Genomic DNA, 14,152 nt, shown 5'->3' with positions numbered 1-14,152 from the left:
CAAACAAACACTTAGTCTAAGACAGAGAGAGAAAGAGCTGCGCATCACTCACCGATCATGTGATTAGCGACGTGAATCTGGATCTCCCTCTCCGTCTCAAACGTCATTTGGCATTTAATACACTGGTAGGTCTTTTTCTGTAAGATAAAGACACAGATTGTTTTTTAAATTTCTTTACAAATTGAATCATATTGTAGTATTGGCAAAAATGTACATTTTAATATAACAACAAGTTCAAGAATTGAAAGAAGACAAGAATATTCTAGTGTTAGCAAGTTAAAAAGCACAAGCTCTCAACATGCAAGTTATGTGAACTCCAAAAGTCACACACACACACACACACACACACACACACACACACACACACACACACCTCTGCAGAGAAAAGTAGAAAAAGAGAGAGAAATTCGTAAGGGGGTAATTGAAGAGGGAAAAGCAATGAAACAGAGGGAACGAGCAAAGAGGATAAGAGAAGAAGAAAGAGATACAGAAGTCAGAGAAACAAGAGTGAGAGACACATGAACAAAGAGAGGGAAAGAGAGACAGAGAGAAGCAGAGGCTCTGCTTAACCATTCATAGCACACAGCGATCACTCATGCACAAACACATACAAAATACACAAAGGCCCCACTTTCACTATCTCACACACACACACACACACACACACACACACACACAAAACTTTGTCTGCTTTGTGCCGTTAGACTAAGCAGAAACAAAGGTGCAGGTAAGACAGAGGGTCCCTGGGAAATACCTCTAACACACACACACACACATATCCACACAAGACATGCTCACTTGCTAGTACACACTCTCAGACACGCGGCTGGTCCCGGGGAGCCTGACTGTCAATATCAAGTAGAACGAACAGCTCCCACAATGCCTCAGCACGCCCCACCCGCAGGACCCAGTGGGGCTCTGCTGACACACACCGACATACACACAGGGCGCACGTATGCGAGGTACAGGCGCAAAGGCAGCAGCATGCACCAAAACTTCACACACACCACTCACGCAAACATACAGTTCAGCAGGATTGTTTCAGTCTTCTGCACTCCTGGTTGGTTTCAAAGAAAAACACAGTACTGGCCGATTCATCTGCCACTGTTAATTACTGTTGAAAAGCTTAAGAGATATCAACACTAAAGGTGGAAACCTGATTCTAGTTTGCAGCATCCTTCTTGTATCAATACCTTTGTTATTTGAATTTAAAGTCACTTTATAATGTGTTTTCAGCACTATGTGTTGTAAAAGTGTTGAAACGTGTTTCTGGAGGTTTTGAGTTGAAAATTCCTCATAAGTTCAATGAAAGCGTTGATCTTTGACTTCTCCTCCTCCTGTCTCACCTTGGGTGCAGATGAGGCCTCGGCCTTCTTCCCAGCAGCGCTGGTTTCCGGGCTGACTTCGGGGTGATCCGTCTGGACGTGACTTTCCAAGTCCTCCAGACTTTCAAACTTCACCCCGCACTCCGGACACCTCAGCCCGGAGGGGGGCCTTCTCTCCCTGTGAGTCCCCCTGCGTGGCAGCGAGTCCCTGGTTGGGGCTCTGACCGTTCGTGCCCCTGATGTGATTGAACATTTGATCAGTTTTAGATGCTTTTAGTAATCAAAACTTTGGCTCTTACCCCAACCCAGGCTGAAATAATTGGAATAGAAATGACACAATTTTAAGCTTTCAAATACCCCACGTTTCTCTATGATATCACTGTCTTAAAGTGATCTTTTATGAACTAAAATATGTTCATAGTTGGTTTCCTACCTGCTCATGCAGCCAGCACAGAGGCCATAAGGCAGGCCGTTGACATCCAGCTTCACCAGCTCCCCTTTGTTCTTGAACTCCTTCAGGCAGAAGGCGCACTTGTACATCTTATGCAGCTGCAGCTGGCCATTAGGGGACGAAGAGGCTGAACCATTCCCTCCTCCGATCAATCCGTTCCCGGTTCCTCCTCCTCCTCCTACTGATCCTCCCAGTGTAGAACCAGTGGAGAGTTTCTGCATGTGGAAGGTGCCGTGGATCTTCAGCTCCAGGGTGGAGGTGACGGTCTGCATGCAGACGACGCAGCGGAAGCCGGTGAGGGAGTTGCGGAGATCAGGGTGCATCTGGCAATGCTCGATAAACTCCTCCTCGCTCTGCAGGGGCATCTTACAGATCCGACAGGTACCTGTGTCCAGGCTCTTACTGTGGGTCACCTGCAGAGAGAAAGGAGAAAGAGAATGATGCACAAAGCAGTGAGTAATAACACCTTTTATATAAGCATAGGTTGTTTTAAACTCAACTGAAGAAAAAAAGAAAGTTTGCTGTAGTTTGTTGTGTGTTGCAGCACAAATTGCCTCTCTAAGGACAATTTAACATTCCAAATTCAAAGCAGCCAAATAAGTAGTAGGATCAAAAGACAGATACACAGCAAACAATAAAGTAACACAAGAGAAAAGCAAAGGAAACTAGTGTTGTTATACCTGTGAGGGTATCTACTGACTATTTGTTCCCTACAAATAAACTCCAAATGACATCCTGAAACGTGAATACTCCAACAGACATGAACATGAAAGCAGTACCTTGTGTTCGGTGAGGGTTAGCAGAGAGGGGAAGCGCTCGCCACAGATGGGACACATGTAGTGTTTGGCGGGGCCGCGGTGCGTCTGAGCGTGCTCGCGGAGACCACTCTCAGAGAAGAACGTTCTGGAGCAGACGTTGCACTTGTGGTTCCCCTTGATGAAGTCCGCCTTCTTCTTTCGAGAAGCTGAAATAATCAACAAAGAAACATTATATATTCTGTGAGACAACCTTTGAAACAAGCTTTTATTTGGTTGAATCTTACTAGCGTCATCATCTCCCGGCCGGATGTTGTGGTCGCGCAGCCGATGGTTCTGCAGGAGCGACTCCATGGTGTAGGCCGCTCCGCAGATATCACACGCGTACATGGGCTCCGAGTTGTCCAGCTCCTCCTCTCCTCCGCTGGCCTCATGACTGTTGGCCGTGTCCCCCCCCTGGCTGGCTCCTGCGTTCTTCAGCAACATGTTCTGCAGGTCGGCTTGTTCAGCTGCCGCCACCGTTGCTCTCTCAACGCCTACCGCACCTCCATTCCCTCCACTTCCTCCTCTCTTGGAGGACTGCGCCAGCCCGTTGGGTGTCCCGTTATGACTCGCCCCGCTCCCTGTGCCCCCTCCATTGCCGGTGATGTTGCTGCTGTCGAAGATGCAGTGCTTGTCCCTCAGGTGCCTGTCCAGCAGTGACATGGCTTGGAACGCTTTGCCGCAGAAGCGACACGTGAACTTCTTGCTGTGTGTGGTGATGTGGCACTGGAGCTCCACCTCCGTTCCAAACGTCTCTCCGCAGAAGATGCATTTACGGGGCTTGAGTCCTGAGAGACAGAAGTCGGATTCAGAGTTAAAATAATTTGCAATCTTTGGTAAATAATGACTTAAGCTTTTTTTGATTACATTCTCTTCTATATAATCACCACCTGAATATGTATGCAGTTCTATCTGTACTTTTCTAATGAAACTCAGTCTATAATCCCAGGAAATATGAACAGTACCTGCTCCGAGCCCCCCTGGGAGGCCTGACCTCTGGCCCAGGTGGTTATGCTTAACATGAATCTGAAGATCCGACTCCTTCCTGAAGTCCCAGGCGCATTGCTGTTGCAGCGAAACAGCTTCTTCTCATTGCTGTGCTTCACTGCCAAATGCACCTAAATGGCAAAACGTTGAAAAAAGAAACAATCATGGTTGATTAATTTCTATTATTATAGCACACATGTTCTTCATCACAATCTAATCTAGTTAGTATTCTTGGCCAAAGTAAATTAATTCACCTGTATGGAGACTTTGGAGTCAAAGACCTCCTGGCAGAGCGTGCAGTGGTACAGGACGAATGTGTGCATGTCCAGCAGGTGTTTCTGCAGGTCATCCACGGAAGAGAACTGCTTGTCGCAGCTCTCGCACACATACTGGGTGGAGGTGGTGGTGTAGTGGACTGTCAGGTGCTGAAGCAAGGCCTCCTGGGATTCAAAGTCCTCCTTGTTGCACTGGGGACAGGACTGGCGCCGCAGCAGCATCTCCAGGTGGGACTTCAGGTGGGCCTGGAAGCCCTCGAAGCTGGAGAAGCGGAGGTCACACTGGTTGCACGGGTAGTCCCCGTTGCTCCCCATGGAGGGGGTGGAGTCCCCTCCCATTCTGTGGCGTTTTGGGGAGGAGATCTCCACGTCAGAGGAGGCCGGGCTCAGGTCTGCAACTTTTGCCTGGCGTTTGTTGTTAGCCAGCGGGATGTTCTTGTGGTTCTCCTTGATGTGCTTGGTGAGCTTGAGGAGTGAGCCGAAGATAGGAGAGTTGGTGCAGTAAGGGCACGAGTAAACCTATACGTGGACAGTAGCTCTTTACTTTTTAAAGTGTTATACTGTACATGGACAAATACTGTTATTTACTTATTGGGGAATGAAATATCAGATGGAATAGGAAAGATAATAAGACAAAAAGAGACAGAAACAAAGATAGGCCGTAATTTACTATTGCAAGTTCAGATTTAATAGAATAAGAATTAGCAGACTGGAAACCTTTGAAAGCCATGGGGTCATTTCAATCTATACATGTTGAGGTTAAAAGGGTTGGTTTTAAGTGTAATTCCTGACTGTTTCATACCTCCATGAAGGACTGCGATGCAGACTGTAGTACAGGAGACTCCAGTTTGGTCACCACTCCTCCGGACCCGGCTCCGCCCCCTGCCATGGAGCTGCAGTGCGTCTGCTGGATGTGTTCCGTCAACGAAGACTCCGTCAGGAATCCCATGGAGCACTGGTTGCAGAAGAAGGCATGGTTCCCTTCTACAATACAAGAATACATTTAAATTATAAGATGTAAGTCCCAAGCGTTTGCATTCTAGTCCAAAGTCTTGCCTCAAGTCCTAAACGTTGGGTTTCCTAAACAAACCATAATGCGCCACTTCGATGTTTTGCAGACTGCATTTTTGTCTTCATGACCACTGCATAGTTATAGTACACAAACAAACCTTTGTTTTTTTCTGTATGTAACTTTAGTTCTTCATGGTTCTGTCCTGTAACTTGATTGGCTACAGTATGATTGGTTTGTACAAAGTGGATGTGACAAATCAAGTGTGAAACTGCTGGGAATGAACAGTGGTAATGTTGTGATGAAATACTGCATTTTAGGCACACTGTTTAAAACAACATACATTTAGTTTGTTAGTTTATGGAAAGGTATCATGTTATTCTAAGGCACAAGGCTCAAGTAAAGTCATTGGTGTTAAAGCCAGACTCTAGTTGCTCATCTTTTCTAATGTTATTATAAAATGTGTGATTTGTTCAAGTCATGTGGCTTTGAGTCAACCTCTCTAATATACATTTTAGGACATTTTCAAACAATAACTGCCTTTATCAGTACGTAAAAATACAAGTACTACAAACGATGTACCAGAACAACTCATACTTTGACATCTTAAAGTAACTTTCCATTTCTTAGGAGGAGTTTCGTCCAAGACGCACCTAATGTAGTGGATCCCGCTACAATCCCGCCGGGCAGGCAGTGTGACTGTCTGATGTGCTCCTGCAGAGAATTGATGTCTCCGAACATGTCTGGGCAGTAGTTACAGTGGAACGCTGTGACGTTAGTGAACTGCAGCAGCGGAAACGCTGCTGCTGCCGCTGAGCCTAAGGTTCCCCCGCTGGAGCGGTGGGCTTTGCGCACGTGTTCGTTTAGGTTGTAGAGCGTTGGCAGAGTGTCCAGACAGAGATGACATGTATGGCTCTGCTGCGGCTTATCCGCATGGATGGTCTTCAAATGGATCTCCAACACCGCCAGGCTGTTGAAGTCTCTCTTTGAGCAGTACGGGCAAGAGTACGTCACTTTACCCCAGCCCCCTCCTCCCCCTGCGGAGAGGGAAAGATACACTGCTTCATTAGAAACACATAAAGGGAGTCTGAGCTTTTAAATATGTGGTGACTATATAGAGTGGTGCAGTGATGAAGTATTTCAGTTTGTCTCCCAAGGGCTCCCTAAACAAAAAGCTATTTTTCCATTGGAATTTGGAATATAGCAGGAAATAATATATTTGACACACGTTAATGATACTTGCACGTTTTGTTCAACAGGATAATCTGCACATATTTTCACCACTTTTATGATTTGTAAATACAGTGTAAATACGATCGCAATAAGTTAAAAGCTAACGGCTATAAAGAAACTAAATCACAGTTCCTAAAGGTGGGCTCATGATCGTGATCACGTTAGTAGTCTCACTTAGTCACTTGCTATCAACCACCATTTTTATGAAACCTGGAAGCTTCGGATATTCACAAGGTTGGAATTTAGACATATTTTATGTTGTAGAACAAAACGTGAAAATCTCTTTAGACATCTAATCAAATAAAGCGTTGAAAAAGTGTAATATATTAACTAATTTCCAGGCTTCTTCGTCTCATTCCTACACCACTCTATAATCAACAGATGTATCTGTAACCATATCTCCACCTTGATGAACCAGGCTTATTCCGATATCTTCCCCGATCGTGTCGATGCCTCTCCTGCGGCCTCGTTCGATCCCCTGGCTGGGCTTCAGGGTGGAGTCCGGCGTGGAGCCTCTCTCCAGGCTGGCACTAGAGTCCGGAGTGGCCGAGCTCATGGAGGCCACGCTGCCCAGCGCGGGGTCGGGACTGGCAGCGCTGTGAATGGAGGAGTCCGGCTGCCGATGGCTGTCTAAGTGGCAGTAGACGTCCTCCACAGACGGGAATTGTTCTGAACAGACAGGACATCTGGGGGAACAGAACAAGTCAAATGCAGGTTATATCCCAGCGTAGCACTCTATTTTCTCCCAACTTCTACAACAGCACTTAAAGGTCCCCTATTATACTGTTTTTCATCAATATATTATAGGTCTCAGATATATACAAAACATGTCTCTGAAGTGTTTGGCTCCAAACAACAATCAGATCATTGTAGCATCCCATAATCCCCTCTGTTTCAGCCCTGTTTCCAAAGTGCTGATTCTCTGTCTGTTACTTTAGATGAAAATAAGGAGCCCCTCCCCAAGCCCCTCTGAGAGATATTTGGTTAAAAAGAACACAATGGTGCTCTAGGAGGAGATTCAGGTGATACGGTGGGGGGGGTTACCTTGGTTGGTGATTGGCTAATGGTTACACAAGCCAAAAAAAATGTATGCCAAAATCGGATCAGCTCATTTTCAGACAGGTTTTTATATAAATGGATCAGGACAAAAAGTGAGGGGGTCTTTGTTTCTGAAACTTTCAGAATCTCTTTACACAGACACATGTTTATGATCTCAGTGCTGTGTTTGACACTGTTGACCACAACATATTACTAGACCGACTAGAAAACTGGGTGGGACTTTCGGAAACAGTTCTAAATTGGTTTGAATCCTACTTAAAGGACAGAAAAACTTTGTTTCTACACATCTGAGTTGACAAATATGACATGTGGGGTACCTAAAGGCTCCATCTTGGGGCCTCTTCTCTTTAACATCTACATGCTACCACTGGCTCAGATAATGAAGAACAACAAAATAAGTTACCATAGCTATGCGGATGACACACAAATTTACGTAACAATTTCACCAGGAGACTATGCTCCAATTCAAACACTGAGTAAGTGCATTGAACAAATCAATGACTGGATGTGTCAGACTTTCTCCAATTAAACAAAGATAAAACTGAGGTTAATGGTTTTTGGAGCCAAGTCAGAACGTATAAAAGTTAGCTGCTGAGCTTCAGTGCTGCAATGTTCAAAACAACAGATTAAAGCCAGAAATCTAGGTGTAGTCATGGACTCTGACCTGAGTTTCAACAGTCACATTAAAACAGTTACTAAATCAGCCTACTATCACCTAAAGAATATATCTAGGATTAAAAGACTAATGTCACAGCAGGATTTGGAAAAACTTGTCCATGCTTTTATCTTCAGTAGACTCGACTACTGCAATGGTGTCTTCACAGGTCTCACTAAAAAATCTATTAGGAAGCTGCAGCTGATTCAGAACGCCGCTGCTCGAGTCCTCACTAACACTAAGAAAGTGGATCACATCACTCCTGTTCTGAAGTCTTTACACTGGCTTCCTGTGTGTCAAAGAATAGATTTCAAAATACTGCTGCTGGTTTATAAAGCACTGAACGGTTTAGGCCCAAAATACATTTCTGACCTCCTGCTAAATGATGAACCATCCAGATCTCTCAGGTCTTCAGGGACTGGTCAGCTTTCTGTCCCCAGAGTCAGAACTAAACATGGTAAAGCAGCGTTCAGTTATTATGCTCCAAATATCTGGAACAAACTCCCAGAAACCTGCAGGTCCGCTACAACTCTTACTACTTTTAAATCCAGGCTGAAGACTTTTCTTTTTGTCGCTGCTTTTAATTGAACTATTCATATCTTAGACTGCACTGTAACTTTTATCCATGTATTTTTTCTTTTAATGTTTATTTTATTATCTTTTCTTTTTAATGACTGATTTTAAATGCCATTTTCTTAATGTCTTTCGTTTTTTGTAAAGCACTTTGAATTGCCTTGTGTTGAAAGGTGCTATATAAATAAACTTGCCTTGCCTATAAAAGACATGAAAAAGTGGATTTTGCATAATAGGTGACCTTTAACATTAAAACATATCAGCGGGTTGGAAACTTTAAAAAGCGAAACTCTGTAGTACTTGTGTTTGCGGTTGGCATGCTGTGTCTCAATATGCGTGAGGAGGGAAGCCTCGTCGAGGAAGATCTCCGGACAGTGGATGCACTGCAGGTCGGCTCGGTCGGACAGCTGGGGGTGTCTGGTCACCACGTGTTTCTCCAGCTCGTCTGTCTGGCTGAACGTCTCCTCGCAGTAGTCGCACATGTACAGGTCCTGCTCCAGGTCAGCGTCTCCTCCTGCTCCCTTCTTCCCACCGTCCCGCTCACTCCTCAGGGCAAGGTGCTCTCGGTTCTTGCGGTGAGCCTGTTGGAGTCAGAAAGAAGTCGAGATTTAAAGACTGATTTTTTTTGTTATGTTTTCGTTGATTTGTTTTAATGCATTATTTTTGGGGGGATTGAATGAGCAACAATGGGAATGCTAAGCAGTTAGATCAAGGCATTGTAACTTACAATAGTACAAATAAGTGTTTACCTGCATGTGGCTCTGCAGTGATGAGGTGGAGGAGAACCCACGCTTACACACACTGCACTTGAAAGGTTTGCTGGAGCTGGAGGAGTGAATTGAACAACATTTAAAAAACACGAGAACAAAAGTCACAAATAAGACTCAGGAAAATGTGTTGTGAATGAAAAGCAAATAAAACACTGGCTGTGAAGCGGGTACCTGTGTGTCTTCAGGTGGATTTTCAGGTGATCGGAGCGGGAGAACGCAGCCTCACACTCCTGGCAGCTGTACTTCTTATCTCCTGCATCAGTGAACAAATTGATGAGAGACAATTTATTCAGAAGAAAAAACAAGCGTTATGTTGTAGACCTCAAAGCATGGACAGTCAGAACACCTGTTGCCTCTTGTCTTATCATCTACCTGTGTGGAGCTTGACATGGCGGTCTCTGCTCCTCTTGTGTTTGAACAGGCGGCTGCAGAAGGTGCACTTGAAAGGCAGCTTGTCGCTGTGGATCTGCTCGTGGCGCTTCAGGTAGCTCAGGCGGCTGGGGAGAAGTCATTTGAAGTCATTTTCAAAGGCAGGTCATAGTAAGATCATTACCTTGATTTGGACGGCATTTTAAAGTACGAAAAAGTGGTTTGATAAAGTAAAACGTCCTCATCACAATAAATGAGTTAGTTAATACACTTCAGATAAAATCAACAAGAAGTTCATTCTTATAAACATTTTAGCAACTTCTGGTTTTTGCTGCAATTTACACACACAGTATGTCATTTTCTGACACTAGTTTGCTGTCGTGTGAAGTGGCGTGGTATCATGGGATATGCAGTCTTCACCACTATTCTTGTCATTGCAGTCATTTTCTCCTGGTGATTTGAACCACTAAAACACTGAATAATGCAGTATTCATTGAAAAATCTAGGATACTCAGATGGTGTCCGGCTAATGCTAAAACGTTTGTTTCGGGTATTTTTACAAGATAATGTAAGAACCAGACGTCCTATGACTCAAATCCTTAATCCGGTTAGACTTTAGAGTTCAAATGATGGATTAGAAGTAAATCTAAGACAGCTTCCAGGATACAACCACAAAAAATGTGCATGCGCAAAGTGGATACATCGCCATTACAGTTGAGCAAACAACAAAATTGTAACTTATACTTAAAAGATAACAATGTTTTCACAGTTACAGAGTTTGCAGTACCAAAGTTTGAGAATTACTCAAAACATTTAGGGTATTGTAAGTACACATTATACAAAATATAAACATGTGTCCTTTTTTTTATTTTAAGCTGAATCACCCTCAGAGGTATTTTACTGTTTAAGTGTCACAACACTGATTGAAAAGGTTTCTGTGGTTTTGATAATGTGTTAGGCTGCTATTAACATTTGCTTATCTTGTTTCGCTAATACATTAGGATGCAGACGTTGGATGACTAAAATCCTTCATCTGGTGAAAATATATAGTTAAAAACTACAAGGATCTAGATAATGCATAGAAAGGTTGAGGCCTTACAATAAACCAGAAGTCAATTGAGGACAGCAGACGACCACAAAATGCTGACGCATTAGCAAAGGGTATAAGTCACCATTACAGGTGACAAAATGAAACGCACCGTTTGAATACTGTTACAGATTCATACTCAACTCGACATCATGTATAACATGGATCTAGACGTTTTTTGACAATTTAATGTGGAAATGTTTCATCAAAATATTTAAACTACTTCTAATATCACTGTTTTCAGAAGGTAAAATAAGAAATAGAGAAGGGGGAACAGAGGAGGATTATGATGACTTTATGGCGTCTGTGACAGCTTTTCTTAAAGTGGGTCTTGAGTCAGTCCCTCTGGAGGTGAGTGAGAAATGTATTCACATCATTCCTTTCACCGTTTGCTTTAGTGGTCCACGTTACCATGGTAATATTGAGAACACTGTTTATTCATGTACACATTGATATTCATGCTACCAGGATGCAGCCAAATATGACAGTGTTACTGGCAGCGAGATGAAACCTGTAGCATATTGGGGGGAGGGGGTGTACCTGAAGGACTTGTCACAGAACTGGCAGGGGTACGGCAGCCCGGCCCCTCCTTCCTCCTCGCCGCCGGTGGCCATGCCGAGGTCGCAGCAGCCGTCGGGCATCTGAGAGGGCGACGCCACGTCTTTACTGGAGGGCGAGGAAGGCACCCAGGAGAGCCCCGCGGGGTCATCATCACCGTCTGAAGCAGGACAGGAAACAGACATTCATTTCAAATGCGTTTCATTCATCAAACACAAATATATACACTCGTTTTATACACAGCTGCAGGAGGAAAAAAAACAAGACAGACGGGGAAGTGGGGGTAAAACAGGGAGCATTATAATGATTAAGAAGAAGTGTTCTTGGAAGGCAGAAGGCGGTAGAAAGCAGCCGGTGGGAGCGAAAATGAGAAAGAAACACATTTCTCCTGGTTACGCACACATATACAGAAGGAAAAAAGCAGGATGGCAGAGATAAAGGGAGCGAATGAAACAGAGACGCTCTCCGGCAGCAGCAACATCTAAATAGAAAGCTACAAGAACTATGTATCCCCGACGGAGCCCGGAAATAAGGACAGAGTGTATTTTCTCTCCCTTCATCCTCCCTCTGCAGCCATCCCTCGTTCCATCCCTCACCTCCCCTCCCTCCCTCTCTCTGTCCCAGAGGACCATAGATCCGCCTCATCATATTTTCATTAGGGCCTTGGCAGATTGAAACGTCGGAAAAGCGATTAGGAGACGTGGAGAGCCGAGCGGAAAGATGGCGATATTCTCTCCCCCTTTATCTGTCGTACATAAGAGATTATGCATTGCTCTTTTCCTTTTTTCCTCTCGCACTCTTTTTCTCCCCCTCCTGTGTATTCTGGCACAGAGGCGACAAAAAGGCCAAGACTCCTTTAATAGACACTTCAGAATGGATCCGGCGCGACAAAGGAGAGGGCTGAATAATGCTTGATATTGTCCTGTTCGTCTTTGTGCGCTGTGTTTAGCATTAGCCTGAGAAATGTAAAGAAGAGGAAAAAGGAAAGGGGCTATTGTTGTTGCTTTTCTCTGATAGCTATATCAACTAGGCCAGCGTCAAATCAAAGAGAGAAAACTACAGTTATAGGACGGAAAAAGTCTGACGTGATTCGTGCCAGTATTCATCATTAGGCCGATATTTCTGCAAATCCAAACACCCCGACAAGCACAGATACACGTGCAGGAGAAGAAGAGTTTCTACGGATCATTTTAGAAGTCTTGTGTGTCTCGTGTGTGTGTGTGTGTGTGTGTGTGTGTGTGTGTGTGTGTGTGTGTGTGTGTGTGTGTGTGTGTGTGTGTGTGTGTGTGTGTGTGTTTCTGGTCTTCGGTGTATTACGTCTTGCAGAGAGGGGGTGGAAAACGGTATTGATCGCAGAGAAAATGTAGGCACTGCGATGAGCAAATAGAACTCTGCAGGGGGGGTGAAAAAAAACGTGAAATCATGACTTATACATTTGACTAGAACTTAGGCGGGAGAATAAAAAAAGGTTTAAAAAAGCATAGGTAATAAAGATATCAACGTGAAGCCAGAGAAGGATAGTGAGGGAGTCAGAGACGAGAAGAGGAAGTGCATGGAGGTGAACATAAAACACGAGAGACAATCAAAGACTACAAATTCTGTAAAAATGTAATAATTTGTAAACATCAATACAGCTCTGACATCAGTTCCAGATTATTTAATTAATTGTATATAGTATATAGTTTCTTTCTCAGATTACTTTATTTAATTTTGCTTAACTTAACTTTTTTATGTAAACATTGAGTTGTTCTGAAGAGGTCTTAAGACACCATTTTGCATTCAGGTCTCCCTATTTGCATCTTAAGAGTTCTTCAATTATATAATACTTTAACTTTGAATGCCCCCCGGAGAGATGCTGTCCCTCTTTACTCCAATCACAAACAAGCTTGGAAGTCACTTGTTGTCAGGATCATGTGGGACATTGCTTTGGGCAGATAGAGACCCCCAAGTATTCATTTCTAGTCAACCATTTTGATAATCAATTAAGGCAATAATATCTAAAACCGAAGCAGCTAAATGGAAGCCCTTTTCTACCGAGACATGTGAAAATATCTCCTGCAAAGAATATCTCAAAAAGTCGATAATTAAAGTGACATGCTGTCTTTTTTTTCAAAACTTTTGCTGACAGTTGAAATTGAGCAAAGGATGAAAAATGTAAATATGATTTGACCTGGTGCTGAGAAACACCGCTGAGATCATGTATGTATTTTATAAACAAATGATGACCACACAACTGATCCACGGGTAAATACAAGGCAGAACAGGCAGATTATATTCCTCTGTGTTGTTGACAGCAGAGAATGAAATAAATATAGCCTTTTCATGGAGCAAAACTGGTGTTAAAATACAGTTTATAAAACACCAATACAGACACCCCCCTCTGCTAACTCTACGGGGTACGTGTCATTTTGTAGTGTGAGAAGGAATGGTGATACTGTCAGTTATTCAACACTTTCTTTAGAAATATAAGAAAAAGAGACATGCCGTGAAACTAAATTGTCATTTGGAGTAACATAAAATAAGAAACAAAATGTCAAAGACACAGGGGATGAAAGTCAGTGTCTTTACAGCGTTGATCATGTGGACCATTATAGGCACATCAGTATGGGTCTGTTAGATGGTAAAGTTGGTGAGCTGGGAAACAGAGAGAGAAAGGAAGAGATTGAGGGAGAAATCACTTTTTGAGGATGGAAGGGGGGGGGGGGTTGAGGGTGGAGGGGTGCTGAGAAAGAAGGGGAGGAGAGATTAGCGTCATTAAAGAGCCCTAATCCTCCGACTAGCGTGGCTGGCGCTAAAATGGAGGATCACACGGCTTTTTAACGGCGCCTTTGTCAGTGGGCCGCGAGGGGACCTGGCAAGACAAGGCCGAACAGCAAACTGGGAGAAACTGGAGGATGTGGAGGGGGGGGAGAGAAGAGAGTGGGGGGGAGGCGGAGAAAATTTCAATGAAAAGTTAAATTAGAGAAGAATCCTCGAGAGAAGATGAGCAGGATGGACGGGGATT

General features: G+C 43.9%; 1 protein-coding gene across 1 annotated transcript in view; it reads right to left on the bottom strand.

Moving 5' to 3' along the window:
• znf423 (zinc finger protein 423) overlaps nucleotides 1–14,152 on the bottom strand; it is a 157,226-nt gene that overhangs the window by 73,126 nt on the left and 69,948 nt on the right. The window contains 17 exon segments of the mRNA XM_034205890.1: nucleotides 53–137; nucleotides 1,347–1,490; nucleotides 1,492–1,561; nucleotides 1,759–2,189; nucleotides 2,556–2,740; nucleotides 2,819–3,361; nucleotides 3,539–3,635; nucleotides 3,638–3,691; nucleotides 3,815–4,354; nucleotides 4,638–4,819; nucleotides 5,498–5,881; nucleotides 6,483–6,763; nucleotides 8,665–8,945; nucleotides 9,114–9,189; nucleotides 9,306–9,387; nucleotides 9,507–9,631; nucleotides 11,131–11,308. Of these exon segments, the coding sequence (XP_034061781.1) occupies nucleotides 53–137; nucleotides 1,347–1,490; nucleotides 1,492–1,561; nucleotides 1,759–2,189; nucleotides 2,556–2,740; nucleotides 2,819–3,361; nucleotides 3,539–3,635; nucleotides 3,638–3,691; nucleotides 3,815–4,354; nucleotides 4,638–4,819; nucleotides 5,498–5,881; nucleotides 6,483–6,763; nucleotides 8,665–8,945; nucleotides 9,114–9,189; nucleotides 9,306–9,387; nucleotides 9,507–9,631; nucleotides 11,131–11,308 (3,738 nt within the window).

Source organism: Gymnodraco acuticeps, unplaced genomic scaffold, assembly GCF_902827175.1.
Source record: "Gymnodraco acuticeps unplaced genomic scaffold, fGymAcu1.1, whole genome shotgun sequence".
NCBI classification, from domain to species: Eukaryota; Metazoa; Chordata; class Actinopteri; order Perciformes; family Bathydraconidae; genus Gymnodraco; species Gymnodraco acuticeps.
Note: the sequence above shows the minus strand (reverse complement) of the source record. Positions and strands in the feature narration are given on the sequence as shown.